This window comes from Pagrus pagrus (assembly GCF_965226575.1).
Source record: "Pagrus pagrus genome assembly, chromosome: 5".
Classification (NCBI taxonomy): domain Eukaryota; kingdom Metazoa; phylum Chordata; class Actinopteri; order Spariformes; family Sparidae; genus Pagrus; species Pagrus pagrus.
Window position 1 is genome coordinate 4,932,362 of NC_140189.1, and position 25,866 is coordinate 4,958,227.

Consider the following 25,866-nt stretch of genomic DNA (forward strand, 5'->3'; position numbering starts at 1 on the left):
AGAGCGAGAGAGAGAGAGAGCGCATCATCACTGCATGCTATAAGGCGCGTGAAACCCTCCTCGACCACCACTCACAAGCTCACAGCTGAAGTTGAGACTGTGAATGAACCGGAGCGACTTCTGAAGCTGAATGAAGCGGATCCACCGGAGTAACGCAGCGGATTTGTGAATGAAACCTCAGAGCGGAAACATCTCTCCTGCTGCGGGAGAAGGACTCGATTCACAAACTGAAGCGGCTTCTGACCAGCAGCTGCCGAGCCTGGAAACACCTGCCCGACTTTTAACGCGTTTTTTCTGTCGCTGAATGTTGATTTCTGAGGATTCATTGAGCGTAAATCATCTTTTGGTGACAAGTGAACCTACACAGGCAGACAGCGGGACAGATTCGAGATAAAACTGCGCTAGGTTCACAGAAATGGTGCCGCGTTTGGAGGCACACAAAGGACGTATCGCTCCGGTGCCATTACGCGCAGCGATGCGCACAGCTCCCCGGTGCGTCTAGGCTGACAGCCCGCATGGACGCGGGGAGATGGGATGCTGAGGCGGCTGCAGCATCCTCCAGAACAAGGCGTTATAAAAACACCAAGTGATTAACAAGAGTTTAAACTCATATAATCTGATATAGGCTGTCATTGTAACGACTTTTTGAGGCGAGAAAGAGGAATCTGTTTGTTTTTTTATCCGTTTATCGTCATCCGTCGGCGGACTGGCAGCAGATTGGAGCTTCTCTATCGAGCACGTTGAGGTATTTTAGAGGAAGTTAACCAGGTGCCCACTGAAACACCTGTTCACCTGGTCACGGGTCACATCTCTAGTTAGTTAGTTAGTTAGTTAGTTCAGTGTTGTCGCCAGTGTTGATGTGTAAAACAGCTCAAAATTATTGTTAAAACTGTTGAATATAAATTATCCTGCTTCACAAATGTCGTCAAGCATCTATATGACGTCATTACATAGACTGAGTTCCCCTCATCACCTCGACTCTGACTGACCTTACTCCGGTGCGTAATGCTGAATGGACCGACCCTCCTCGACCACGACCCGATGCGACTCGTCGACCCGAGGCACCTCCCGCAACTGATGTCCCTGGAGGACCATGAGCCCACCATGGTGGAGGGGACCCTGGTGCCCCGCAACGCCACGCCGGCGGGGGAGGAGGGGGCTCCGGGTCACCAGCACCAGTCCTTCCCCTGGGTGGTGACCGTGCTGGCCGGCGTGCTGATCACGACCATCGTGGTGGATGTTATCGGGAACCTGCTGGTGATCGTGTCCGTGTTCAGGAACAGGAAGCTCAGGAAAGCAGGTAAAGGTGTTGAGCACGTGCATGTTGTGTAGATAAATACATATTGTGCAAAAAAGGCTGTTAAATTATCCAGACTTCTCTTCAGTGGGAAGTTTTAATCCGCTATTTTCACTATGATGAGTTTATTACCAAACTTTATCCAATTTTTCTGGAGGTCTCTCTTGTATCTTCTATTTTCTTATGATATTGCTGTAATATTCTAAAAGTTTACCCTTTAAACCATTTAAGTAATGGTATATATTTATATTTTTCAAATCTAGCTGTTCATCAAATTAATTCAATTTTAATTTTCTGCAGGAATAGTACAAGAAATGTTGGATATTTTCAAAAGAAGACATTCAGATAAAACACTAAAAACACGATATTGTGAAACAAAGGATCATTATTGGATTATGGATACTAACATACTTTATATAACACCCTGTGTTATAGGCAGTGTTGTAAATGTAAAGGTATCATGTCAGAATATTTGGTAAAAGTAAAAGTCATAAATACAAATAGTACTTGAGCAAAAGTCTGAGGTACTTGTACTTTAATTGAGTATTTCCATTCTCTGCTTCTTTATCCTGCACTCAACTTGAGGGGCAAATATTGTAATTGATGTAATTGATGGTAATTGGTTGCGGGTAGATATAGAAATATTGACACATCTGATATCAAATGTCTCTGTTCAAGAATCAACTTTCATATATAAAGATTGATGTCTAAGCTCAGTAATTTGGGGTAAATGTGTATTTTACCAACAGCAGGGGCACAATGAACGTAACTAAGCTATGAGCAGAATCAGATAGATAGATAGATAGATAGATAGATAGATAGATAGATAGATACTTTATTGATCCCGAGCGAATTTTAGAGATAAGTTAAAACAAGAAGGCAGAACAGAAAATGTAAAAACACAAAAAGTCAATATGATTAACTATAAGTAAAAGGGAATAAAAGACATAAAACAGGCAAAAATCACAGAAAAAGAAAGAGAGGGAAACAAAGAGAAATGCAAAAATAGAAATAAATAACAGAATAGAAGGGATGAAAGGATGATTAGACGACATCACATCAAAGCAATTAAGAACAGATAAAAAGATTGTGGGCAGTATAAAAAATAAAGGACAATAAATAGATTAAAAATAGATAAAAACCAGTCAAGGACGGTAAGAAGAAAGGTAAGAAGTAAGGTGCAGTTTTTCTCCTCATTTTAAGAGTGTCAACAGGTCAGATCTGGTTGGAGAAGTTGTTTCACCTGTTCAGAGCTCAGTTCTCTGTAACTTTCTCCCTCTCTGTATTTTTCTGTGGCTCCTTGCTGAGCGACTTCAACAGATTACAGCTTGATGACTGACAGAACGTTTGGCTGCTGCAGACACACATCGCTGTCTGATATGTTGTTGTTTGTAGTTTTATAAAACTGCAGCACTGACAGAACATTTGTCACCGCCAGTGTCTGAAAATGACAGTCCGGACTTTTCGGACTGTCAGCTGGGAGATTTGCCATCTTGTTGGCTCTCGGTCAAGGACTTTTGGAAGTTGTGAAGACATAGTTGGTGACTCACTGTAATCGATGTGTAAATCTGATCGTAGCCACAGACCGATATGGACTACAAGCCTTCAAGAGCAACGGCGTGCATAAATAACCCGGGCACTTAGGACCCCTCAAACACAGAAAAATCAATCGGGCTCCTAATTGCCATGTCTCAGTCAGCAGCATGCTGCAGGGGAGCCGTCTGAAGTGGTAGATTTCACATTAAAGGCACTCAGAGAGGACGGACGCCTTCCACGACAATACATCAATATTAATGAGTTGTTTTGCCATTTATGATCTGCGCATTCCTGAAGCCTAACTTCCTGTGAAGCTCACAGTATTAACAGGAAAATCAATTCTCTCTCTCACACACAAACACACACACACACACACACACACACACTTATTGAGGGGATTGCTGATGTTAGAGAAGCTTCTTTGTGAAATGTCAAAAGTTCAGGTCAAACCCCAAATCAGCTGGCAGAATGTGAAGGAGGGAGGCAATCATCTCCTGAAGCCTGAATCAGCTGCCAATTAGTGCATTAACCCAGTTTCTGTATTAAAGGAACAGCTCACACAAAATGAAAATTCACATAACTCAGCCTCATACACATGGCTTGAAACATAGATATAGAAACATAGATACCTCATTGGCAGCTGCTCATCGTGGTGATGCTTTATTATCTGGCGGTGGATTTTTTACAGAGCTGTAAACTCTAAATGTTTAAAACATGATTCTTCTCAGTCTACAAGCTATTCCGCTCACTCTGTACTCTCAGGTATTGGGAGTTTCTCAGCAGCATGTGAACTCACCACAACAACACATCCTTCCAGCCATAGATATACAGAATATATAAAAAGGAAAGTAGCTGTTGAACTCTGAATGATTTAAAAAATAAGTATTTTCACAGTGTCCAGGTTTGTCAGAATGAATTTCCAACTCAAATCATTCTGGAGAGCAGCTCTGTACTCTCAGAGTTTCTCAACAGCATGTAAACACACCACAACAGCACATCCTTCCAGCCATAGATACAGAAAAGAGGATACCGTGTTCCCGATGTGACGTGCGTCTGTGCGGGCGTCATATTGTGGAGGTCAAGATCTGCAAGTCAACAAATAATAATAATGAACAATGTTCACTGAGAGATGCAGATGTCATGACAAAATCGACTGTTACTCGTTTAATCCTGGACCAATTTTCATGAAATTTGGTTAGTTATAAACATGAGAAATTGGACATGACGGTGGTTATAAGATGATCAGCTCTAACCAAAAACATTAACCCTCTGTATAGCTACAACACTGGGACATGCAGGCTCCTACCTATTATTAGGCAACAAATAATGAAGAATTTCAGCGTTTGTGTGTTCCTTCAAAGAGAACTTCTTCTAATTTTAAAGGTCACTAAAGCTGTCAAATAAATGTAATTGAGAAATAATACAATTAATGAGTTGATTTCATTATAACAAGCAACCAGAGGGCTTTATAACAATGTACAGAAATCTACAATCTTTGGAGAAACTCACAAAAGCTGAAATTCTTGATAATTTACACCTGATTATGCCTGTTCATAGGTCGGAGTCTGCATGTTCCAGTGTTGTGGCTCTTGGTGAATGTTTTGGCTTAGAGCTGATTAGATCCGATTTGTAACCACTATTATGTTCAATTTCTCACGTTTATAACAAACACATCGGTTCAGAATTAAGCTCATTACGGCCGATTTTGTCGTGAGACCTGCATCTCTCAGGGAAAATTATATCTGTTGACTTACTCCTCCTCAATTTGGCGCCCACACAGACGCACATCATATAATGAACGTGGTATCTTCTTTTCTGTATCCATGGCTTGAAAGATGTGCTGCTGTGGTGCGTTCACAAACTCTGAGTGTACAGAGCTGCTCTCCAGAACGATGTTCACTGTGACCAACCTGGACGCTGCGAAAAGAGTTATTTTTTAATCATTTCCAGTTCTGCAGCTTTTAGATGATTATGAATATAATCACAAACATTCAGCAGTGTTTGTACAGTAGTTGTTCCAAGGTGACGAGCCAGCTGCCATTAAACGTGTGAGGACGATACGGTTTAAGTATGGTGATGCTGCACTTTCTCAGACATTCATTGTGTTGCACTCGTTAGAAACTCTTCTCACCTTCGCACAGCTGACTAATGTCAGACTAATATAAAGCCTCTCTCTCGCTGTCAGGTGGGTGTGAATATCAGTTTCACCAGGTTGCAGGAGCTGTTGGACAACAGCGCCCACACAGACAGGTGTGGGGTGAGGAGGTTTCTGAGGCTTTTTGATCATCTGACAAGCAGATCTGATGGATTAGAGTCCAGAGAAAAACATCAGTTATTGTTTTATTTTCTTCTTCAGTATTTCTGTTGCAGTCAAGTTGCTCCTGACTTTGTTTCTGTGGCTTTTCCAAGAACTTTTTTTCTGTATGTCGATAAGATCTAGTAGTCGTAAAGTCCGTCTTTGACTTTGCCATGTCCAGGAACAAGACAGGAGCGTGCGGTTTTATCTTTGTGTTCTGTTACGCAGCTCCTGCAAAGAATATTTGGATGTGAATTTGCCTCTTGTTGATCGGTCCGTCTTTAATTTGACACATTACTAACCCTAACAGCAAATGCTAAAACTGGACTAAATGAGTCTAGTATTTCAACGTGACTACACACTGATATACAGTCACTGAAATTATGTTAAAAACAGGTTATATGTCACCTAAATGTCAAGAGGAGTTTGATGTTTAAGTCATTTAGCCCAGATTAAACTTTGACATCCATCTTCATGTGTATTTTAATTTAAGCGAGCCTATATTTTAACTTTTACTTGTTTAAACTAGTTTAATAAACACGTCTTCATACCTAAAAGACTGAACAGGTCGATTGCCAGTGACTCCCAAAACAACATGACCGCCAGGTTTAGGCATACACTATGGTTTGGCTTGAAATTAGGTAGTTAGGTACTTGAACTTTACTCGAGTATTTTAATTTCTGGTACTTTATACTTCCACTCCACTTAATTTTGGAGGCAAATATTGCACTTTTTACTCCACTTTTCTTTTTTTTTTTAGTTTTAGTTACTTGTTACTTTAGAGGATTACATGCTGCATCAGAACTGAAGTAAAATATGTTTTAAATTAATTTATTTTAAAAAAATGCTGAATATCGGACACGATAATTGGCCAGGCTGATAATTGGTCGACCTTTACTTTTATTTTTACGTGTACTTTTGATACTTAATATCAGATACTAAAGGAATTTTGCTCAAGTACTATTTGTATGGGTGACTTATACTTTTACCAAGGAATATTTTAACCATTGTCTTTACTTTTTTCTCAAGTATATTCTTTTTACAACATTATGAAACTTCAGTTACAAACATGCCATGAACGTCACTAAAGTTAGGTAACATACGTGACAAAACTAAACTACGTTAGTGAGTTAAAATAACTCACTGCTGACTTTTGGTTTGACCCTGGACACGTACAGCAGTCTCCTGGGAAAAAGTCACCTGTCTGCGTCCTCCTTCCTTTTCGGACTTGTCGCTCTTTATACTACTTCCCCCTTACTTCCTCCTTTGCTGCCTTAATAATTACATATGGCCACAAGAGGTCACCACCTAACAAGAAACATAACTATTGGTCATAATAAGCTTCTCTCACAGTCTACGTATATGCTTGTTTTTCTGATGAGGACAGGCTGAGTTTAATTATTGCGGAAAGACGTCTTGAGCGATAAGTGATACATTTATAAAGAAAATGATCTCAGGTCAAGAAGACAGTGAATTTAAAAAAAGTGGCAAAAGGCAAAAAAAGAAGGGGAGGGTTGAGTTGGCAACTTAATCATCTTTGTCTCTATTTAAGATTATTTTCTGTGTCCAAATCTGCAGCCTCAGATGATCCGGTCACAGTCATGCTCCGCAGCTCCACACTGTCACGATGATGAATTAGCATTGCCATAAGTCAATACATAAACAGCCACATTCTGTCATTCCCCTCAGCTCATCACAGCCGTCCTGCACGCATCCGTCAGGAAGGACAAGTCATTTGTTTCCTGCTTTTCCATCAATCTGGTGCATCCCTGGAATCCCGGAGTGAAACGACTGAAGGTGGAAAACTGGATGAATTGTTCACCGCTCTCATTTATTCTCCCTGCTGCCTCCTCATTCATCTGATCTCCCCTCCTGTCCCCTCTTATCTCCTTTTCTTCCCCCCTCTCCCTTTTTCTCCCGTTACCCCATCTTCTCAGCTCTCCTCTCAATTCATCTCCTGCCTTTCTAATTCTCCTCCTCTCCTCTCCTGCCTTTCTTGTCCTTTCATTTGATTCATTCCTTTAGACTTCTCCCCACCTTTCCTCCCCATCCTCTCTTTTCTCCCCGTTTTCAGTCACTCTCCTCCGCTCTTAATTACTCTTCTCTTTCCTCCTGTCAGCTCTCCCCTCTCTCAGGTTTCCCCCTCTAAATTCCTTCCCTTTCCTCTCCTACCAGTGAGTTATTCACCTCTTTCTTTGCATCTTCCTGTCCTCCCCTCCATCCATCATCTCATCTCTCCATCTGCAGCATCTGTGACACATCCCCTGATCATCTGCAAAGTCCTGTCACAGTTCATTATGTCACCACATCTACACAAAACAGACAGATTACCTTCTTTCATAATCTGCACGGATTTAAAACACCTGTAAATAATATATAAACAGGGAGGAATGTCGTGTCATTGTTTCCATCTGGAGAGGAAATGATCATGTCAGTGCAGAGGAATGTGTTCACATGTTTGACAGCTCGCTGCATTGTGTTTTGCATTGCTGGTTCCTGGCCGATTGCCCAGACTCTCCTCTTCTTCTTCTTCTTTGTCTAGTTCTTCATTTTCTTATTCGTTTTTGTAGTGATTCTGTTTCTTCTGCATGGTCGTCTTTATCATTGTCTTCTTCTTTGTTGTATTCTTTATCATCATCTTTTTATTCTTCTTTGTAATCTTTTTCTACGTCATCTTTTTTTTCTCTATCTTTTTTTGTATGGTTCTTCTTCGCTGTCGTTGTTATCTCTGTCTGCTTGTTCTTCGTCTTCCTTTTCTTCCACTTCATCGTCGTCTTCTTCTTTATAATTTTTTTCCTCGTCGTTGTCTTCTTCTTCTTCTTCTTCTTCTTCTTGGTTGTTATCGTTTTCTTCCCTGGTCTTCTTCTTCATTATCGTTTTGTTCCCGGTCGTCGTCGTCGTCGTCGTCGTCGTCGTCGTCGTCTTCGTATTCGTATTCGTCTTCATCTCCTTCTTCTTCGTCTTCGTCTTCTTGGTTGTTATCATTTTGTTCCTGGTCTTCGTCTTCTTCTTCTCCTTCTTCTTCTCTTCTTCGTTGTTATCGTTTTGATCCTGGTCTGGTTTGGTCCAAATAAATCCTCAGTTCACAGTAAGATGTGAAAATATTCCGGCTCTACACGCTGATTTCCCCCGGTGCCGATGTCCGACTCTCTCTCTCTCTCCTCTGCTTCTTCATGTCTCTCCTGTCGTGCCTTCTTGTCCCTGGAGTCATGGTCCTGATCAGAGCTGCTGTAAATCACCTCTGTACTGTATCCCGTCTTCAAACTGACTTCTGTCGTGTTTTGAGTTTGAACTCAGGGTGTGAGCACAACCAGAAATTTGAGCAGGATTGAGCAGATGATAACTGTTAAAGAAAAAAAAAAAAGTAATTTGCACCCAACATGTCATGGAAATGGGACCAACAAGTGGGAATGCACTGGCTTGTAAATCTTCAGTGGCTGGGCAGCAACCTGGGTTGAGAGTGCTGCTCACAGACAGTTTAACATGTGGACCGGAGGAGGTGGGGATGGAACCCTGTGATCAGTAGACGACCTCAGATTGCCCAGACTCACTCCATTCAGCTAATTTCCCCTGAAATAGCAAAAAACTGTGTCCGGCTGAAAATCAATTTGCAGAGGCCTGACTGAGTCAGACAGTTTTCATTGATCTCGGGGCCGTTAGATCAGCGAGTCTCAACCTTTTCAGAGCCAGACGACGGTCCCACCTGGACAGAGTAATCCACAGCACACCAGGCTGCTGATGAACTCTAAATGTCACTCAGATCCATTCATGAACCTGCATTTTTATTAATGCGTCTGTTCTTCATTAAAGCTGCTTATTATTCTGCCTTAATTGTTAAAGTTGAGCAGCGTCCAGACTCTGAGAGCTGCTGCATGAGATGCAGGACCACGAGGACCACAAATAACCTGACAAAACTTCTGCGTTAATCTGCTCTAAAAGAACAGGATAATATATAATCTCAAAGTCTGTGATATATCTAATATCTATATGTCATGTGGTAAATATCAGAAGTCCCACACAGATGGAGTTTGGCCACTTTTAAGCATAGCATGGCAGATTCTGTCCCTCTCCCCATCATGAGAAGTAAAGCGGAGCAGATGGCAGTTCTCTGGGTGCTGCACTGAATCTCAAACCAACCGGTCTGACAGCTGGAAACCAGCAGGAAGGGGGGTCCGCTCTGAAATATCACCCACTGAGGGGATTTACTTGTAAGATGATTCTTCTCTGACCTTCATTTCCAACTCGAGACGTGCCAGAGTTCACTTTGAAGAACTCGACGAGCCCCGAAGCTCCCAACTAATGAAACTTATTATGTAAATGAGTGAACTCTCTGCAGAAGATGACACCGAGTTTCATCAGTCTGAAACAAGCTGTGATGAGCGGATTATCAACATACATACAAACATACAGTCAGTGGATAGAATTAGGTTTGGGAAATTCTGTTTCTTTAAGCTTTCTCTGTAACTTGATATTTAAGAATACAACTCCGATTTTTTTTAAACCTGTGGTCTGTTTTTGTTGAGCTTGAAATGTAGAAAAACAAACATTTCAGTGGAAGCCAAATTTCACGACCAGCAGAAACTTCTTCCTCTCATCCTGTGGTCGTGTCTCTCTTGAATTATTGGCTACACTGCCACACATGACTACTGGAGGTACTGCTTCGTTGGCCTGTATCCAAAATCGTTCATAAAAAGGGCAAGGAATACGGACGAAATGAAACACAGACAGAAGGCACTCTGTATGGACAGAAGGCCCCGTCAGTATCAGCATCTGATGCATAAATAAGTTTTTATTGTGCTTAATGTCTGTGGACAGATGTTGGTAACGGGATGCATCACAAATGTCTGAGACACAGTTTGGAAACTTCACAGGAGTGAAGTTCAGATCAAAATGAAGGTCGAGTTTGAAGATGGGTGTGGTGTTCTTGAACGTGAACGTATTGACGGGTTGTGGCTGGCGTGAACCTACTGCAAGATGGTCTCTAGTTGATTCTGGGGTGAACTGTCCCTTTAATTAAGAAAGGTTCCAAATTATGTTGATCTAAAAAATAATATGGACAACATTGGGACTGCAAACAGCTACTGCAGTGAAATGCACAGCAGAGTTTTGGAGCTACAAAATGAGGAGGTGACACAAAGCTGTCCTTTGTGGAGAAACATTTGCAGCACATTCAATCTGACATCATCTGCCATCATAACCACATTTCAGGCCTCCAGGATGGGAGTATCGGACGCCCTAAAGACCATCAGAGCCATCAGAGCTGTACCTTTCATATCTTTACCTTCAGCTGCTAAACCACAGAATAATTGGCTGACTGTGGTGGTCACAAAACAGTCGAGACAGCAGCATTTTCATTCTGTTTTTCTGTTTCTCTTATTATGAATTCCTTTCACAGATGGCCGCTCTGTCAGAGTTCATTTCCTCTTTTCATGCTGCTGAATGAATCCCTGTTGTTAACTATAGATTTTAGAGGAGTGCAGTGTAGTGACAACACATCATTAAACCTTTACAGCGTCAGTGTTGGGTGACTGCACTGCCCGAGCAAGGTCACAGCTGGCCAGCAGGAGGAGAAATATTTATGGAAACTCCCCTCTGGGTTCACAGATAGCACACCTTTGAAAAACGTTGCGTGGTGCAGTGAAAGCTTCCATAACAACTTTTAAAGCAGCGACGGAGAATCATGGGTCTGTTTATTTATAGAGAGTTGTTATTGTTGTCACTCCGGCTAATCACTGCACATGATTACACTGATTACCTCGACCTTACTTTATTAAGAGCATGTAATCAGTGGGGCTGCATTCATGAACATTGTGCGTGAAGAGAAAGGAGGTGCAAACCATTTACAGTTAAAAGTTTGTATTTAGTGTGTCTACACAAACTTTATTTGCAGTCTGTCAACCCAATCGCCAGAATAAATGTTAGCAACCCACAGATGTTGAAACTTTAAGCTTCTTTACGTTGCAACTTTGCATTTCTTTCAGATACATTTTCAATTTTATGTTGTAAAAACAATGTGCTTACGGTCTGGTTAGGTTTAGGCAAAAAAAAAAAAATCTTCAATATCATGTTTTGGTTCAAAATGCCTGTTTTGTCCACCACAAACGCATCTGGAAAATGTCCCGACATCTTGTCAAAAATATTAAGTGGTTTCACACTTACAAATGCTGAAATGTCGCCACAAGCAGTGGTCTCTCACCTCACCAAAACCACAGCTGAAAATAGTACCGAGGTCTTGTTAACAACACCCGTTTTTGTTGCTAGAGATGTTCTAAATTCGTGCCAAAAATATACATTTTTGTTCCAGTGTCACATGCGGACAATTTAGAAAATGTTCCAACATCTGACCCAATCGGCAGAATAAATGTTAGCAAAGTACAGTTCCGCAAAACCACAGATAAATTAAAACTGAATGTTTCTTCATACTGTAGCTTTCTGTTTAGGTTCTGTTTTCTTGTCACAACACTGTGCTTATGCTCTGTTTAGGTTTAGGCACATAAACCCCTTGGTTAAAGATCACGGTTTCGCTTAAAATACCTGTTTTGGTCCCTGTGATCACAGATAGAAACTGTCCGACTTCCCGTGACAAGTACACACCGTCTTCTGGAATTATTCGCTTGTCTTCTTAAAAAACATCAATTTTTGACACAAGAATAGTGGATGGAAAAGTGTCCTTACAAACATCTACTGGTGTGATGCAACCACCTTCTCCTCCACTTCCTGATATGACAGTCAGCTAATAATCATATAATGTAAACTGCTAACATGATATCCTGGTTATTGGGCTGTGGTTTCACACTTACAGATGTTGAAACACAGACTTGAACAGTGGTCTCTGGCTCATCAGTTGTCTCTCCCAGTGCTGAAATGAAGCTCAGGTTGATCTTCAGTTTCAAGTCTGTTCACAGCTTGTAAGAAATATTTTTGTTGGAAGAGATACAAATCATACGAGGCCTGGTGGCTGCAGGTTTTCAAATGGTCTCCTCACTTCAAAAGATTCAAAGACATGGACTCGTTTGTTGAGTAAGTGTTTGGACCAATTAATGATGTTTTGCATTTGCTTTGATGTGACCAGAATTTTAAAGGGGCTGGTACTGATGGTGTGTAATGGTGCATAATGGCTGCTCTGGCACTGTTTGAGAGTTACGTCATCGGACAATTAAAGAGAGTGATCCATTAAGATGACTTCCTGAGTGGCTGTCAGTCATTTGGACTCCCTAAAAACTCTGTATTTCGCCCAGGGTGTGGCACCTCACGTCCTGCATCACACAAAGTGTTGTGTGCCTGATGCACGTTCTCGTCGGTTCATTCTGGGTGTCTCATCACTCGTAAGAGATGATTTTTTATTTTTGGTGATCATCGCTGCTCCTGTCTCGTATGAAACGAAAAGTGAACGCTGAGTTATTTATTTAATCCAGACCATGATCTTTTCCAAAACCTAACTGAGTAGTTTTATTGCCTGAACATAACGAAACGTTGAGTGAAAAGTAGAAATATTGTATTAAATAAAAACAATAAATTCTCCAAAGTCTAATAGTAAAAAGCCATAAAACAAAACTCCAGTTACACACTCTGGTCGCCCACAAAAACGTCATACACTCAGTCCAATCAGCCAGCTCATCACATTACTTCAGGGTTAATTGAGCATTTTTAAATGTTGATGAAGGTTCTCAGTCATCCAGGTCATGGTAATTCTACTGTAAGTGCTTTATCGTAGGCAACTGGACTTTTCATCCAAGAGGCTTCTTCAGGCTATATCACCTAAAGCCCTGCCTTACCAAAAGGTTTTCCAGCAGAAAAACTTCTCATAAAACTACGGTCAAATAAGACTAACGGTCTTATAAGGCAGAATATCAATTTCTATGCACATAGATGAGGTTAAAAACCCAAATTATTGAAAAACGACGTGCACTCAGACCACGGGCTGAGACTGTCATACGTTCTGCAAAACCACAACCATTCAGGTTAAATATCAAGTTTTTAGGAAGTCTCGTCAGTTTTCTGTTGGAAACAGAAACAGTGCGGGTCAGTGTGCAGGTTCTGATCACTGGTGGTTTTCTGGGAAACTGCTGCTTTAAGCTCTCCAGAGTTTATTCTCAACCTGACAGGAAGCTTTTTTAAAATGTCCCCTCTGGGACTGGACTCATCAATGAGACAAACATAATTAAGAAACGCTGCCTTTGCTCTATGCATGACTTGAGGACTGTAATTATTATTCTGTCTTCTCCTTATTTTATGTCTTTCAGGTCTTATTTTATTGTCACGTATAGAAAAACTGTTGACATTTGGTACGCTAAAGGTTTTCAAATGTAATCTTTCAGGACTTGGAGATATAATTAATGGGATTCCTTTCAAATTCATTGTATCGGCACAACTTTTTTAACTCAAAATCACGAGACATGATAGTAAAACCTTGGGAGGGAATAAACAGAGGTGTTACGACAGCAGCAACAGGTGGCAGGATCAACGTCTGCTGTGCTGTGAAGCCATGTGCTCTGCTGCGGTGTTCGACATGAAGTCACGGCCTAGCGTTTCCCCCCGACATCATGTCTGATGGGTCTGACCTGATCCCAAACACCTGCCCGACCCCGTCCAGCTGCAGCACACCTGCCCGAGGATTCAGCCACTCTGTTGAGCTGCCGTGGCAACGTGATTTATTCCATCTAATTTCCTTTAACCGCTCGGATACTCCATCATTTTATACAATTCTGTCTGTGTTTTCAGCGTTGGTGAGCTGCTGCTGGAGGCGTTCGAGACACAACAACGCTTCTCATTGTTGACCTCACACCCTCACAGAGTCTGGAGATAAATTTGTTTTATAGATTTTTCTGCTGTCATGGTAGTGAAGTACCGAATGTGCAGTTTAATATAATGCGCTGGAGCATCCGAAATCTGTCTTCTGATGATCACACACTCAACTCCTGTTGGCTTGAAAAGGCGGCTGCACAAAGTAATGTCTTTAGTGAATCATGGAGGCTGATGTCAGCTTGGATTCATGGTTGTCTTTGGTGTTATCGCTCATATTTTCATCTGAATGAGGCCAACTTGATATATGGAGAAAACTGTCTGTCTTGAGTCTGGTTGTTTGCCAACTGAGGAAGTTACTTTTTGACTGATGTTCCCAGGAGCCAATCAGGGAACAACAATACAAATTCTGGCCCACGAATGGTTCATCAGGCCTGCCAATGATTTGCCTTGGATAGAACTGCTCTGACCAATGGAAGAGCAGAGGGAGATGCTTTAACTGTCTGGTCATATCTACCTTCAGTTTGATAAAACTGCCTTGAACTAATGCCACATTTATGTTTTATGGGATGGATAGTAGAGATGTGAAAGGTTTGCAAGTTTTCATGTCATCAAACAACTAGAAACAGTTGTGTGATTGGAAATAACGGGCATTGACAATATAGCACCATATCCATTAAATATGAGTTTAATTTGCTAAAATAATTGACTTCGGTGATTAGTTTTGTGCCATTTCCTATATTGGTAAGTCATATCATCCAAGCTCTCAGAATAATCTTAGAGTTTCTCGGTTGTAATGAAATGATAAATTCAGTTTCATAGTCTGCAAAACATTTCTGGAGCTTCACAGCAAAACAGCGTTGTAGCATGGCAGCTGGAGACTTGTTTTATATGTTCAAAAACAACATAAAATGGCTTCATCCAGCTAAAATATCCCAATGTTATTTTAAGGCCATATCAACCAACCTCAGCAGGGATGATGCAAGTGTGACTGAGCTTCTCAGATGTATGCATCTGCTCAGCTGGTTTGGAGTTTTACGTCATACATTATAATAATATACATGTGAGCAAATCTGGAACGCACTGAGCATGTGGACGGACTTCTACTTCTAGTTTTTAATGGAAGTTTTGATGAGTTCCTGAAACTGGTCATAGAATGAAAAAGTCCATCTCAGCGTGCTGTGTTTGATGCTCAAAATATAGATTTTTCTGGGTTTAAAACCTCATGAAACACATTAAATATAAAGAGCCCTTAGGTTTCCTGGTAAACTTTCAGCTTCCTCATCAGCTCTATGTTCTGCACCACCACTAACAATTATTAATTACTGAAGCTGTCTATTGATCAAAGGCTAAGAAGCTTCAGTGGCTACTCACTCCCAGTAGCAGCAGCAGCAGCAGCAGCACAGATGTTCTGCTGATGAAAGCATCTTCTACGATTGCACATAAACTACATGCTGTACATGCTTCGTTTTTAGAGGCTGATTCTTAGCTTTTCTAGACTAAATATTCTAAAATAGCTAAAATTGATATTGAATTGATTGTGAATACTGTTTCACCATTTGAAAGGGGCGGCTCCTTCACTGTTTTGAATCTTTTTCTCCGGTCTCACAGTGTTGTTTTTTGGCCGCAAAAGGCAAACGTCTTCAGGGAAATTGGCCATAATAGCCACTGTACACTACCTGCCCAGCACCAAACAGCAGATATACACAGTTGGACACTAGCTGGTGAACACAGTGCAGTGTTTAGCAGCTAAAGAGCCAGATATTTCCCACAGGAGGCGGTGGAGAGCAAAAACAGAGTGTGAATATTGGACGATGATGGCGATTTGAATTTCAAATACCAACTTCAAAATACCAACTGAAAATATGTTAATTTTATGATAGCAGCGTGTTTGTGTCGCCCCCGAGTGGCCAAAAAATCAGCTACCGCAGGTTTAAATGTTTGAAGTAAAAAAAACAAAGAAACAAAATTAAACTGATTTGAAATTTTCATACAGAAGGCTTCAAACATTTAAACCATAATACTGTGTTAAAGTTCACAGAAAATATAACTGAATTTGGTTTGTGTTGAGTCAAAAACTTGGATTTGAACTCAAGACCTCGGTATCATTCCGACCCGGATTACAGCCCTGAATATGACCCTCTGAACACTCCCAGCCTCCAGCTCCTGTGTCTTTACAATATTTCAGTATGATCCAGAAATGTCAGCTGAAGGTTGACTCAGCCAGACAAAGTGTCTATTTTTTCCTACAAACTGCAACTCGATCTCTTTGTGTCGGAGAGTGACAGCAGTGTTTGCTGTTGTACTTGAACAAGCAGCAGCAGTCAGAGCCGTCAGGATCCCACCATCACACCGCTGAGAGAAACAAACTGAGCCGAGTGAAAAGACGAGAAGACTCTGGTGACGAGGTGCTCCATCATTCTTGGCATCTGTCTGTCTGTGTGAGACAGGCAGTTACAGTAACTCAAGAACAACAGACTATACAAACTTTACAAAGTTCACAGCGCTGCTCCCTCCACACAACAGATGATCTGATTAGATTTCGGTGCGACTTGCTGCATTAATTTGCATTTCAATGTGGAAAAAACCAATGTCTTTGAAGCGACTGTAACTTCTCTGCACGCTCAAGAGGCAAAGATCACAGCACACTGATGGAAATCTTTGCTCATCATTTGTCTTAATGAACAGGCTAATTAGCATAGCTGGTTGCATTTCATTTATCATTAGGGAGCTTAGCTGCCTCGTGTTGTCTGACTGCGGTTGAAATAACTGTTAAGTCAAGTTGTGTCACAGAAAGTATCTTCTATGATCCGAGCTTCACTTCACATTTAGGATTAAAAGGTGCCCTGTGGAGTTTTCTGTCAACATTCACAACGTTTCCTCTCAACAAAACACACCAATGTGTCATTGAGCTGACAAACAAATGCAGCTCACTCTTTATAAACCATTTACAAAGACAATTTTTATTTGAAATCCAGCATTGTGTAGATTGGCATTGCCATGGCAGGTGTGAACAGGTGCATGACAGAAATGATCTTGAATGTAGCAGCAACCCAACAGCCAAAATAAATGTTGGCAATTTACATTTCGGAAAAATGCAGAAATGTTGAAAGTTTTAATTTTTTAATGTTGGAACTTAAAATGTCTTTAGTTTCAGTTTTGAATTGTGTGTTTGAGACAATGCTGTGCTCATCATCTGGTTAGGTTTAGGCACAGAAACCACTTGGTTAGGGTAAGGAAAAGATCATGGTTTGCTTTACCTGGTTGTGTCACCACAAACACGGACAGAAAATGTGCTGATCTCATCTAAAATATCCTGTTTTGAAGCTTCTAAAGCAGCTGGAAAATTGTCTTGAATTACAGTCAAAAATATCTGGCTTTTTTGTTACTTGTACAATTTGAATTTGTCCTGACGTCTTGTCGAAAAGATCCAGTTTTGTTGCCACAAACACGGCTGGAGATGTCCTGTTGTGTCATCAAAAGTATCCAATTAGGTTGCCACTAACACAACCCCGATGTCTCCTCCATGATATCTAGTTTTGTTGCCAATAACACGGCTGGAAAATGTCCCGACTTCTCATCTTGTGAATCCATCGCTCTCACGAGGTAACTGGTTCTTGGTGCTAGAGATCAATAAATTTACCTCGTCAGGAAGCTGGATTCGTGAGATCATGTGATCTTGAAATTCCATCTTACCAGGCTTCGAGTTAGCACTTCTGGCTGAAGACACGTGTTGAATCGGTGTCCTTTGAGGAACTACTGGCAGATACGGGCGTGGTTTAGACCAGCTGTGATGACCAGCGAGAGAAGCGACTGTTTGTTTGAAAGCAGCGGCTCCTCAAGACACTGACGTAGCTGCTAACCCTAACCCCTAACTCTAACCCTAACCCACTGGTAGTAGTGCTCTCCTACTTTTCATTTGATCAGTTGAAGATAGCCCTTGACAGATGTTGCTGGACAGATGGTTCGTTCAATCACCTATCAAGATTGTTTCTTCCACAAGAAACAGTTTTTGAGGATGACTTCCCAGATGGTTCTGTGTAACAAACCATCTGGCACATCAGGTTAAGAACAAATAGTCTCACCGGTCATTCCCCCGTCGCTATGAAAGACTCAGCCTGTTGGTACTGTAGGCTGCCAATCTTAATACATTTGTACAACTTTGCTTCTTTGACATGATGTCATGTGAACTTTACTTTAACTTACATGCATTTACATCTAAAATGAAACTTTAGGCCTTCATCGGATGCTCCGATCAGATCTAACAAAACTTGTCAGTAAGCTGCTGCCGGCAGGAAACCCTCCGAGGCTGAGAGCTGTCACTCTGCAGCTGCTTTAATTGATACCTTTTGGTCAACACTTTTATTAAATTGCGCACATCTTCACACCCAGAGGGGAGTGAGAGGGGAGTTAACAACACTTTGGTATACCTGCTAAACTGTGAGGCACCAGTCAGTATTTATCATCCGCCGACTCCATCTTCATTATGAAGAAGCTTCATCGTTATTATTCTGGACGACAACTCTTCGTCACAGAAGGCTACTTAGGAAAGAGCTGCAGCTAGGAGACAGGGGACTTAATAACTGCCAGCCAGTATGTATTAGTCCGTGGTTTTGTCTTTATTACTCTGTTTGCAGCTATTCCCAACAACGTCCCTCCTCTCCTTAAAGCTGAGGCCATATGTTAATAAGATTGAGAAACGCTGCCAAGGTTAGAGGTTTAAGTCCCTGTGTAGTTCAGTGATTGAAGAGAGTCAGTCTCATTAGAGCCGTTCAGGCTGTAAACTTGTGGATTCATGGCACCCAGAGGTGCTTTAGCTCATGCCCTCAGTACACAATTAAACTGTGTGAACGTAACTCTATATACACCAGTGTGTACTCTGTCTGATGTTAGCAGAGGTGGAAAATGCATTAAAGGATAACTACCGTTTTTTACAATCTGGACCTTATTTCCAGCAAAATATATGGTCATGTACTCACCCAGATAACTTTGGTGTCATTCGGCGTCGTTCGGACGAAATTAGATCCAGTGTAGCGCCGATATATCCATATAATGCGAGTAACGGGGCATCGACACACAGCCTCTATATAACGCATTATCTACCACGAAACTAGTTCATTTCACCAATATTTTGTTACGATATGCTAGTGCTATTCCCCTCTGAGTCCGGGCTCGTCTGTTGTCAACATCCGGGGTCTGTAGGTTGCCCTACTACCTCTGACCTGGAAGATGTCGTCTCTGAGCTGCGCGCGCACCCGCGACAGCCCAGCTTGTTTACCTGTAGCTGCTACTGCTAGTTTGACCCCGGATGTTGATAACGGACGGGCCCGGACTCAGAGGGGAATAGCACTAGCATATCGTAACAAAATATTGGTGAAATGAACTAGTTTCGTGGCAGATAATGCGTTATAGAGGCTGTGTGTTGATGCCCCGTTACTCGCATTATATGGATATATCGGCGCTACGCTGGATCTAATTTCGTCCGAACGACTTCAAATGACACCAAAGTTATCTGGGTGAGTAAATGACCATATAGTTTGCTAGAAATAAGGTCCAGGTTGTAAAAAACGGTAGTTATCCTTTAAGATCCTTTACATAAAAGAAAATATATAATATATTAAAAAAATAATGACATTAGTAGAAACATTAGAAATTCTGTTCTTTACGAAGTTCTTTGTTGAATATATTGTAAGTGTGGACGTGTAGTATATATACTACAATGGGTATCAATGACACATCAACATATCAACTTTTCCTGACTTTGGATGTTTACTTCAGCACAAACGTTTTAGCTAAATAACATCAACAGGGACGGGGAGAAGATTTTAATAGAAAGAATTAAAATCAGCAACAAAACCAGCTCGGTTTGGGCTTCTAAAAACCCTTTATTCAAAAGAAAACACCTGAATTAAAGACTGAACTGATTTCATTAGGAGTTAGAGGTGAATATATCTGAGACAGAGACCTGCCTGCCATACTAATGCAGAACGGACACAGGACACTTTCATAAAGGGATTTCTGTACAATGGGTAAAACTCTGAGGAAATGTAATTGAAATGCAGCGCAGGTCACTTGGGGCGACAGGTAAATGTTAAACTCCTAAATCAGGCCCTCAAACTTCATTTCCCCATGTGGGAGACCTTTACAGGATATCAGCAGGGCGGGATTTTTTTTTTTTATCATCATAGCAGCGAGCAAAGAGCCGAGAAAGTGGAATAAACTGCTGCTCCACCTGCTGCTGTGAGCCGCATACAAACCAGTGTTTACTCCCCTCAGCAGGAACAACAATGGCTCATTAGGAAGCTTGTTTTGCCTGCTGATTGTTGGACTGAATGTGTACAGAAGCAGCTTCGGACTGTTGTATTCATCAGCCTGTATTGATGGTGGAGACATTACAGTGATGAGTTTTAAAGTGCTTAATGATCCAGATGCTATTAAAGTTTAGTTGGAGCGAAATGTGATGCGACTTTATGGTGTTTTGTCTGCCGCATGCCCGCTCCTCTGTTTGTCGGAGACTATTTTTGTTCCCTGCTTCTCCTTCAGTAACGTCCTGTTCCGAGTCGTTCGATGTTCCCTGTTTTTGTTTTGCTTTTGTTTGCATTCTGCTGTTTTTCTGGCAGCGCTCGCTTCTTTCTTGTCATGTTTTTTTTTTACATTTGTCGGCACCAGATCTGCTGTCTCTCCCCGTATCTTATAAGAAATGCCAGAAAATATCCAACTCTGTCTTCTCTAAACATGCCCTGTGTTTTCCTTTAACTATTGACAGTAACATCTTTTATCTTTTTGCATGTTTAAATCCAGGAGCTTGTTGTGGAAAGTGTGTATACTTCAGTCAGTTAATTTATCCTGTTATCTTTACAACTAATTGATTCATCATTAAATTATTAAATGACAAAGAATAGTTTAGTTCCCAGAGCCTGAGGTGATGTCTTTAAATGTATTGTTTCATGTGATCAGGAGGCCAAAACCCAAAGATATTCAGTTTATGATGATATGAAACAAAATAGACAAGCAGCAAATCTTCACAATTGAGAAGTGGGAACCAAAAATATTTGTGTTTGCTTAATAAATGAAATGGTTAATGGACAAATTGATTAATCAACTTATCCTTCTCAGCACTACTTTAAGACCATTGTCCAAGTTTATCAGAATCATAATTTATTCATACACAACTTTTTAAGGCTGAGGCACATAGTGTTTTCCAGATGAGGAAGAAGAAAGTATTAAAAGAAGACATAAAGATTGATTTATTCAGCCGCTGGTTTCACTACTTCTCAGCCTACAAGCTGTGAGCACATTACATTTGCATTTACAACCTTCTGTTTTTTGTCAGAAAATCAAACCCAGCAGGAAAACGAGCAGACACAGATCAGGGATTGTGTAAAATGTTCCTGTATTAAAATGGTTGATGTTTGGCAGCTCACAGGGCGTCTTCACAGGGCGCATTTGAATGTATTCCATACCTACACAAATGAATAGGTCGATTGCCAGTGACTTCAAAAAAGACATGAGTGTTGCATTGCACCAACGACGGACGGACCAAATCTTCGTATTACGTCAATTTAGTTGGGTTAAAGCAACAAAACTACTTGGGTAGGTTTAGGGGCTGACCATGTTTTGGTTAAAATAAGTATCTTACTTATGTAACTTAAGGGTCATATGCATGTTACATGCATTACTTAAGTTACGTTGTGTACAACTCTTTTGAACCACTCAAACCTCCTCCCTGCGTGGACTGTGTAGCTCTTTATGTTACTTCACCTGACTTCCTCCTTTGCTGCTGTAATAATTACTTCAGCCACTAGAGTTTGCCACTTAACTCTCCTGTAGTAGTCTGTTCTGTTAATATCTATCTGTCTGTCTGTCTGTGGTCTGCAGGAAACGCCTTTGTGGTGAGCCTGGCTCTCGCTGACTTGGTAGTCGCCATCTATCCCTACCCGCTGGTCCTGACCGCCATTTTCCATGACGGCTGGATCGCCGGCTACATCCACTGTCAGATCAGTGGCTTCCTCATGGGTCTCAGCGTCATCGGCTCCATATTCAACATCACGGGCATCGCCATTAACCGCTACTGCTACATCTGCCACAGCCTCAAATACGACAAACTGTTCTCCAACAGCAACACCATGTGCTACGTCGTGCTGGTCTGGGCACTTACCATCCTCGCCATCGTGCCCAACTGGTTCGTGGAGTCGCTGCAGTACGACCCGCGGGTGTACTCCTGCACCTTCGCCCAGTCGGTGAGCTCGCTGTACACCATCACGGTGGTGGTGGTGCACTTCATCCTGCCGATCGGCATCGTCACCTACTGCTACCTGCGTATCTGGATCCTCGTCATCCAGGTGAGGCGGAGGGTCAAGCCGGACTCGCGACCAAAGATCAAGCCGCACGACCTCCGCAACTTCCTCACCATGTTCGTGGTATTCGTGCTCTTCGCCGTCTGCTGGGCGCCGCTGAACCTGATCGGCCTGGCGGTGGCGCTGGACTCCAGGCTGAGCCGGGCGATACCGGAGTGGCTGTTCACAGCCAGCTACTTCATGGCGTACTTCAACAGCTGCCTCAACGCCGTCGTCTACGGTGTCCTGAATCATAACTTCAGGAAGGAGTACAAGAGGATCGTCCTGATCATCTTTAAGTTTCACTGCTGAGACGATATGCTGAGGGGAGGGTGGAGGCAGAGAGTGGGAGTCTTTTTTAACTTTTGTGACAAGAGAAAGCTATTAAAAAGCAATGAAAGAAAGACAAAGAAGAACTTGACCTTGACAAAGAGGGGAAACAGTGCTAATGAAAGGGAAGGGAAACAAATAAAGGTACTATAGAAAGATGACAGAGAAAAAAATCGAAGAACTTTAATAGCTGGAGGTGTGGAGGAGGAGAGGTGGAGGAGAGAGATGAAGTGAAATAAATGATGCCACACAGAGTTATCAGTGATGCCTTCGGGGAAAACAGACTTTAAAAAACGCGAGCGAGGGAGGCAGAGACCAGAGAGAGGGAGTAACTCTTAGTAATGTGTTTTATCATGACTTTGTTGGGTAATAAAGTCATAAATTATTATTTAAATGTAAAAAATATATTGTTACTTATAACTTCATACTTCAATTTGATGTTGGATTACTCAAAAAATGTGATTATCTTCTTCCCCCTGATTCATTTTGATGCATAAAGTCCACTATGAACTAGTTTAAAGACAGAAAAACTGATTTATTTTTTGGAACAGCTGTTTCTGTTTCTGATTGTTCACAGAAAATGAATCTCACCAACACTGCTCAGACTGCAGAGAGTGTTTTCTTGAAAACATAATAATAGAATAGTAAAATGGTGCTCTTTGGGAATATTGAGTGATGTTATACAATATACTTTCGAATTAAGGTTTTGATTCAAGGTGCTACACACCTGAAAGTCAAGGTGGAAAGTCTTCTTGGCTACAAACCCTATTTGTTTACAGTCATTATTTTGATATTTTAAATGTGAAATTAATGACTTTTTTGAGGAACAAGCCAAACTCTCACTGGGATAAAGAAAAAAAAAATTGTAGTCACAAATGTGATGATGACTTGAGGCTCAGCAAATCTGGCTTTGACCACTGACTTGTGACTTGACTTTGACTCTAGCCTTTTTGAATTTAATTGATTTGATAGCATCGCCAAGCCAAAAGGTCAAACATTTCTTATTAAAAATGAAAAGGAGTGATCTGAGAAGAAACAGAATTACAAAAAGTGACAAAATGTTGCGAACCAATCACTAGAATAAATCTTATATGTGTCTGCAGACACAGATATGTTAAACTTTACATTTGTTTAAGTTGCAATTTTATGCTGTGACAACGCTGTGCTTAAAGTCTGGTAAGGTTTATACATGAAAACCACTCGGTTAGGTTTAGGAAAAGATCCTGTTTCGTCTTAAAATAACTGTGTTGGTCGCAAAAAACACAGCTGGAAAATGTTTCATGCTTACAGTTTTTTAAACTCAATCTTGATCAGTGGTCTCTCCTGTGGTCTCTGCTGTCTCAAAAACCACTCGGTTAGGGTTAGTGAAAGATCATGTTTTGCCTTAAAATACCTGATTCTGTCGCCACAAACACAGCTAGAAAATGTCTCAACCTCGTCAAAAATAGTGGTATCTTGCTTACAAATGTTAAAACACTGGCTCGAACAGTGGTCTCTCGTTTGGAAGCTGTCACAAAACATCTTTGTTAGGGTCAGGAAAAGATGGTTAGACTTACCTGGATTTGTCACCACAAACACAACTGTATATTTTGATACAGTGTCTCGTCAAAAATATAACTGCTCAAAGCCGGTAAAATGTCAACAGATGCTATTGCACTAACTCAGCCACACAGTTTTAGTGTCGTACAGAAGTGTTTTCTGTCGGAAAGTTGAATAAATATAAATGTTTCTGTGAACCACTGATATGTCACATTTGTACATGTCATAGACTACGTACCAAAATGTGTTTTATGTGATTCACATTCATGTATCAGGCGACAAGTGTGGCAAGCCAGTGACCGCAGTTCGATATTTCTATGGGGAAAGTTTGTGGTGACAAAACTGGGTATTTTAGGTCAAAACACGATGTTTTTCAAAACCTAATCAAATGGTTTTTGTGCCGAAACCTAACCAGACCACAAGCACAAGGTTGTAACAAGATTAAATTGAAAATTGAACATAAAGAAATGTAACGTTTAAAAATATCTGTGGTTTTGCAGAAATGTATATTGCCAACAATTGCCATTCAAAATTTTAAAAAAAATTCTAACACTGAAGAAAGAATGAGAATTTTTCAAATGAATAAATTGGTAATTATGACTATAACTCTGATGTTTAAAAAGTTTAAATAGTTTTACATGTGGTGAAGGGGCCAGAGTGACTTCTTAAGGAACTGAAACTCAAAGTTTAGGACTTCAACTTGACTTTCAGTGCCAACATTTGGAGCTGAAACATGAATATGACTTTCAAAACAAGACTTTTGTCCCACCTTTGGAGGTTTTTCCTCTCTGGTGAAAACTGTTGAGTCTTTCATCCTCTGGGACTGTCCCACCTCTTCACGCCATCGCATTCTACCTGGAACAAAACCAGTTGGGTTGGACTTCTCACCTCCTCCACATCCTGCGTTACTCACTCAGACGATACGAGGATGTCTTCTCACATGTGGACCAGACAAGTCTGTGTGTGCGACACTGAAAAGAACAAAACCAGAGTGGGAAAGACAAAAACAAAACGCGGTGTCTCTGCCATTCAGAAGCAATACTGTGTTTCATTTCTAACTCTTCCGCACACATAAAAACTGTTCAACACATCAGTGTTCACGCGCTGGGCCCAGTTCCGACATCACACACCCTCCTGACAGTGAGCACATTTACTTTACACTTCACATTTGAATATCAAACATGAGAATGACTCAGAAAAAAAACAGAGACATATAACTGAGTAATTAAGTTCTGGTTATTCTGAACAGATTTCTGACCACATCACTGTGTTTCACACTCCTGCGAAGTGGAAGATGAATGTTGCATATGTATGAATAAGCGGGGTGTTGCTGCTGTGATAATCTGCCTGTGCTTCAGTCCCATTCGAATGAGCTCACAGTGTGTGTGTGTGTGTGAGAGAGAGGGAGAGAGAGAGAGAGAGAGAGAGAGAGAGAGAGAGAGAGAGAGAGAGTGTGTGTGTGTGTGTGTGTGTGTGTGTGTGTGTGCTGGTGTGTAAGTCTTTGTTTCATTTTTGTGCCAAGATGTTGCCGGTTCCAAACCCAGGGAAGGTCTTTAAAGTGAAATGCTCCTTTGTGGTTCAGGACCCAGTAGACATCAGCTGGATAATCTGCAGGTCAAACATCTGGACATCCAATCAGAATTAGTTAAACAGACAGAATTTAGAGTTTAGTTTAATTTTCCACAGTCTTAATGCTAAGCTAAGCTAACTGGCTGCTGCTTGTGGCTGACAGACATGGGAGAGGAATCAATCTAAACATCTGAATCTTATTTCTTATTTAATTTCTGAAA

General features: G+C 41.2%; 1 protein-coding gene across 1 annotated transcript; it reads left to right on the forward strand.

The window, feature by feature from the left end:
• Positions 1-871: 871 nt before the first annotated feature.
• On the forward strand, positions 872-25,492 carry mtnr1al (melatonin receptor type 1A like). Its single transcript, XM_084352795.1, has 2 exons — positions 872-1,300; positions 21,750-25,492. The coding sequence occupies exons 1-2, from the start codon at positions 1,006-1,008 to the stop codon at positions 22,517-22,519; spliced, it is 1,065 nt and encodes a 354-aa protein (XP_084208921.1). The 5' UTR covers positions 872-1,005; the 3' UTR covers positions 22,520-25,492.
• The last annotated feature ends 374 nt before the right edge of the window (positions 25,493-25,866 follow it).